The sequence below is a fragment of the Arachis hypogaea genome, chromosome 7 (assembly GCF_003086295.3).
Source record: "Arachis hypogaea cultivar Tifrunner chromosome 7, arahy.Tifrunner.gnm2.J5K5, whole genome shotgun sequence".
Taxonomy (NCBI): Eukaryota; Viridiplantae; Streptophyta; class Magnoliopsida; order Fabales; family Fabaceae; genus Arachis; species Arachis hypogaea.
Window position 1 is genome coordinate 7,298,572 of NC_092042.1, and position 5,568 is coordinate 7,304,139.

Sequence of the window (5,568 nt, forward strand, 5' to 3'; positions counted from 1 at the left end):
ATTTATAAAATTATTATCACATCATTTTCATTTGTGACTAAAAATGACTCTTAAAATCAGTCTTTTGTGAATTTAATCTACAGTAAAAAAAAATAACAACTAAATCTTGATGTCTCAAAATATTCAGATTTTAGGCAATTACATAATTAATCATATTACGTGTACACTGAAAATTATTTATCAAATCAACTGCTTATATTAAATACATGGTAAAATACAAAATACACATTAAAAATAAATAAATAATATGTATATTTATATCCAAATATATAATAACTTCTTTATTGACTCATGACATATGAAATATATGTATGGAAAACAATGTACATCACGAATATAACCTTCATTGTACATAAAAATTTATGGTGTAAGTACATATGTATCAATGTTTAATTTTTCCCCTTTTCTTTTTCTATTGAGAGTTGCACTGTTGACTATCCTAACAAATGAATGAAAATTGTACAAGCAGATAACAATTCAGATTTCTAAACCGAGCTATTTACATGCATCAACAAACACTATCTCTAGTGAATGAATTTGAAGAGAAGCTTGTTCGAATCGGAAAACGACACGTCGCTGCAAACCGTGATTCTTGAATCTGACAATATTATCTCTGCTTCTTGTAAGGTGAAGCCATGAATGATGGGTAAAGGGAACCCTTTGCTGAGATGTAAATTTGCATATGGCAAGAACACAGTTTCAATGAGAGTCCACACAACTGGCTGCATTGGGAAAAAAAAGGATAACATAAACTTGAATCAATAAAAATGAGATTTTGAATTGTTATGCACTTGTAGAAAACAGAATACAAAAGCACCTGAACAAGGTACATCCTCAGATTGCCAATGGTGCTCCATTTCAATGACATTGAAAAGTCATCCAATTTCACGGCACCTATGAGGTTGTTTCCGTTGACTTTTACCAAGCCTGAGGCTCTAATCACCTGTGCAAACGCGATGAGATGGAGCAATAAAGGATCAAAATTACAACCACAAACAAGAAAGGACAATTCATAGCAAGGTGCTAAGCTGTATATACATTACAAGTTAGATTCCGAATTATCTATATTCTGATGACATTGTGTGTTATGTGATGCAAAGCCCAATATTTATCCTATAATAATTAGTGGCACAATAAGTACAAGCCTGACCTAGTGGCTAATGAGACTATTGAACATTATAATGACCTGTTTGGTTTTCGGCTGTATTTCTTGTTTTCACATTCTTTTTTCACAAAAACTTGAAAGCAGAAAACACAAAAAATAAAAATAGGAAATAAAACAAAACCAAACAGGTCCTAAAAGGTGAGAACTCCTTGACCTCTAGCTATAGACTACACTTCATCTATTCTACTCTCCTAATTGGAACTCTCTATATATGATCTGAAACCATATATGGTGAGATTCTACTACCAACTTCTGCAATTAGGTGCAACGCCCAATTTCTCTGTAGTACTAATTCCCAAACCCATAACAACAGATAGACCCAATAAATATAGCAAATTGAACATTGAAGATTATACCAATGAGATGCATGCCACTGGTATTACTTCATGTTCTTCCAAAACATCAATTGTTAGGTCTGCAAACACGTTGGCACCTGCTTTCTGCTTTGATATCTCCACAACCGGAGGAGAAGATAAAGATATATTCAAGTTCATGTCATGATTTGGGTATTTCCTGTATAGTTGGGGAACAATAAATCTCCATCCTGCAGTGTTCAATAGAGATTGATCTGGTATCTTGTCCACTATCCAGTGCATAAATTTTGCCTGAACCCGAAAACAATTTCTCAATTGACATTAACCCAAATGCAAAAGTAGTATTTAATAAATCTATGATTAAAGACGAGCTAAAACATCCATACTTACATCATAATACAATCCTGATGCGGAGTTAAAGACAGCCTCATCCATGTTTATGCCTAGCATTTTTGAAGAATATGCACAGGAAACTGGGAATTCTGATTTCTTATGGCATAACTTAGGAATATGGACAGAATTATTTCTTTCTATGAATAACCCATTAGTTTCAAATCCGATGGATGAATTGCTTAATAAGACATTATTAACAAAAGTTACATTCAAAGATGCATGATCATCAACTGGAACCTCCTTTGGAAGACTTCCCAAATACAAGTCCAGTTGTGAAATCCCTTCTTTAAGTTTCTTCGTAATTGCATTTTCTACTGCTGACCCGATTTCCTCTTCAAAAGCATCAACTATCCTGTTAGTAAAACGGGAAAATTACAATCATAAGGTATGCATAGACAAGACCAACTACACTGAAAAAAGGAAGAAGCTTTATTGGCTTCTAACACAAGTTCTATAAAGCAAAGAAACACAACACCCAGCAACAAGGAAGGAGGAAATATGAACCCTGAGATAGTCAAATACGGATAGTTCAATACCCTTGATAAAGCCAGGATGCACCTCCATCCAATTTTATTGAAATATCTTTAACATAAGAACCACAGTCCTCAAGTTTCAGCTTCAAAGATCCTTCTTGATTCTCCAAACCAAGCGTAAGGCCAACTTGCATGCCTTCAACCTTTTCAAGCAATAGAATTGATTAAATTCCCTTTTCTATAGTAGTTGTGACTTGCAAAGAAGAAAACTGAGAGATAAATACACATACTAGTAAGAAATAAAAAATAGGGATCATATGGAGCTTATGATACATGACAATAGTCACTGATATAGGGTGGTTTACTGCAAACATCTAGTCAATTACAATAACCAAGTCTTATCCCACTAATTAAGGTGGGCTACATGAATCAAATGACATCATAGTGCCGTATCATAGATTGTATATGTATGTTAAGCCCATTTATACCTAAATATCTTTTCTTTGAATAATTTACTAATGCAAGGAATCTACTTACCAAAAAATTGTAAAACGACAATACCAGGTATCACAACAGAAAAGAACACAGCATTCTTTACATCACAAAGCAAACTAAAAAAGGAAAGCTACAAAGGCATCCAATTTGCAGCAACAACTCTTCCAATTTCAAAGAAAATAACAAAGTTAACTAAACAATCTAACTCTTGTCCATAAAAGGAAATGCTCCAATTAACAACACAAAAGTGCTTAACAGTGAGCATACAAAAAAACAGGTTTTAAACATTCAAATCACCATTATATGAAATACAGAATCAATTTCTATTAACAGCATACATTGCTACTTAACAGTTATCATACAAAAAACAGGTTCTAAGTTCAAAAATCTCAAAACACCATTATATGAACTAAAAACAAAGAATCGCTTCAATACCTGAACTTCTGCTCTACCTCTATCAGAAATCCTCACAGGAACAAGCCAAGTGCTGTAAGAGTAATACCAATTCATGCTCAAATTACAAGTAACCCCAGAAGCCACAATTGAAACCCCTGCTTCCCCTGGCTTCACAATTGATGAAGCAACATCGATTTCGTATATTGTGATGTTGGAAAGTGACATATACACATTACCAACAACTGGAAAATTTGCTCCTTTCTCAATATCCCGCAACCGGAGTGAGATTATTGAAGAAATCGCCTTTTTCACCAGCAATCCCTTCACGAAATCAAGGCCGTTTTGGGTCACCAGAAGGGATATGAAAGCTTCGTTTTTTGGTTCAATTTGAGCATGCCCATGAATCAGAGAGGAGAATAGCAGAAGAAGAATAACGAAAGGTGCCATTTTGGTTTATGGGTAGGTGAGGAAAAAGATTGGAGTTTCTCATAGGGAAAGAAGAAACAGAGTAATGGAGGCAGGGTTGGATGAAACTTTCTGAAGACTCAAAACACTTGTAAATGGAGTGAAATGTCAAAATTGCCCATCCTTGTTGTGCCTGCATGTGATTGTTGGAACTTGGAAGTGGGAGATGGGTGAAAAAATGGGGATCGAATAGAGAAGAGAGGGAAGAGGGTGAAGTTGAGTTCCCAAATCCCAATCCCCTTCACGGAGATGAGTTGGTGCTTGGTAATTTTCTATTTTTATTGGTGAGGTTTTGGTTTCTTTTAACTTTTTGTTATCGGAGAGAAAATAATGAATTCTTGAATTAGTTTAAATTAATATTATTTTTTTATAAAAAATAATTATAATATTTTTATTATAAAAAAATTAAAATATTTTTATTATATATATTAATTTTAAAAATTTTAAATCATAATTTTACGATAAAAAAATAAAAATTTAAAATTTAAAATTTTTAAAATTAATATATATAATAAAAATATTTTAATTATTTTTTATAATAAAATATTATAATTATTTTTTATAAAAAGTAATATTAATTTAAATTAATTTAAAATTTTATTTATTATTTTTTTGATAAAAAAATAATTTAATTGATTATATTATTAAAGTTTAATTATTAAAAAATATTTTTATAAAAGGACATTTTCAGTGAATTGTTCTTATTATTAATAATTGAGCTATTTAGATTATATTATAGGACAAATCACTATATTAAGTCAAGGAGAGCAAAAAATTACACAAATCCGTCAAACCAAAAATTATTTCATGAATCAACCGATGCATATTTTTATATAATTCGAATTAGGTTGTTTCGAACTTTATTTGCATGTAATTCGAATCAACCTGATTCGAATTACACACAAACACACACACCCACTAATTCGAATCAACTTAATTCGAATTACACACATACAATAATTCGAATCAGGTTGATTCGAATTACACCCTGATTTATTAAAAAAATTAATAATTTATTAAAAATTATTAAAAAAATAATAATTTAAAATTAAAAAAAAATATATTTTATTTCATGCATTAAAAAAAGCTAACAAAATATTTAATTGCGAGATTTCTTTAAAATATTAATGAGCTATCAATTCGAATTCCATACAATATTCTTTTGTCCATTTTTAATAGTTCATGAATATTTTTTAATAAAATTTTTTAAATTATATGGTGAGATATTACATAATTCGAATTATGCATGGAGAAGTTCAATCACTCTGATTCGAATTATATGGTGAGCAATTCGAATTATATACAATATTCTTCTGCTCATTCTTGATAGCTCATGAATATTTTTTAATAAATTTATTTTAATTATACCACAAAAAAATATTTTATTCTATGCAAAATAATTTAAAAATGGCTTAAAAGATGTTAGGAGTACTATAAACATTTGTAATGACTTAGGACATTAAAGAAATACTCTACATAGTCTATAATAATTTAGAAATTAAAAAAAATATATTTTTATCATGTATTTACCTAAATCACTAGAATATTATAAACTTTATAGTACTCATAACATCTTTTAAGCCATTTTTTTAAAATTATTTTGTATAGAATAAAATATATTTTTTAATTATTTTGGATGGAATAAAATATTTTTTTAATTTCTAAATTATTATTGACTATGTAGAGTATTTTATTTAAAATTTGTGTACATGCATGTATTTACCTAAGTCATTAGAACATTACAAATTTTTATAGTACTTCTAATATTTTTAAAGCCATTTTTAAAATTATTTTACATAGAATAAAATATTTTTTTGTGGTATAGTTAAAATAAATTTATTAAAAAATATTCATGAGCTATCAAGAA

General features: G+C 29.7%; 1 protein-coding gene across 1 annotated transcript; it reads right to left on the reverse strand.

Moving 5' to 3' along the window:
* Positions 1 to 254: 254 nt before the first annotated feature.
* Positions 255 to 4,009, reverse strand: LOC112702284 (putative BPI/LBP family protein At1g04970). Its single transcript, XM_025753256.3, has 6 exons — positions 3,276 to 4,009; positions 2,409 to 2,548; positions 1,870 to 2,224; positions 1,522 to 1,770; positions 818 to 943; positions 255 to 722 (listed from the first exon to the last, which is right to left on the reverse strand). The coding sequence occupies exons 1-6, from the start codon at positions 3,681 to 3,683 to the stop codon at positions 525 to 527; spliced, it is 1,476 nt and encodes a 491-aa protein (XP_025609041.1). The 5' UTR covers positions 3,684 to 4,009; the 3' UTR covers positions 255 to 524.
* Between the last annotated feature and the right edge of the window lie 1,559 nt (positions 4,010 to 5,568).

Bases quoted from the DNA above. Each gene is read 5' to 3' on its own strand.
- LOC112702284 (XM_025753256.3), bottom strand. From the start codon at position 3,683: ATGGCACCTTTCGTTATTCTTCTTCTGCTATTCTCCTCTCTGATTCAT. The intron at 2,549-3,275 runs GTATTGAAGCGA...TTGCTTGAAAAG, and splicing joins GAGGTAGAGCAGAAGTTCAG to GTTGAAGGCATGCAAGTTGG. The intron at 944-1,521 runs GTATAATCTTCA...GCGTTTGCACAG, and splicing joins CAGTGGCATGCATCTCATTG to GTGATTAGAGCCTCAGGCTT.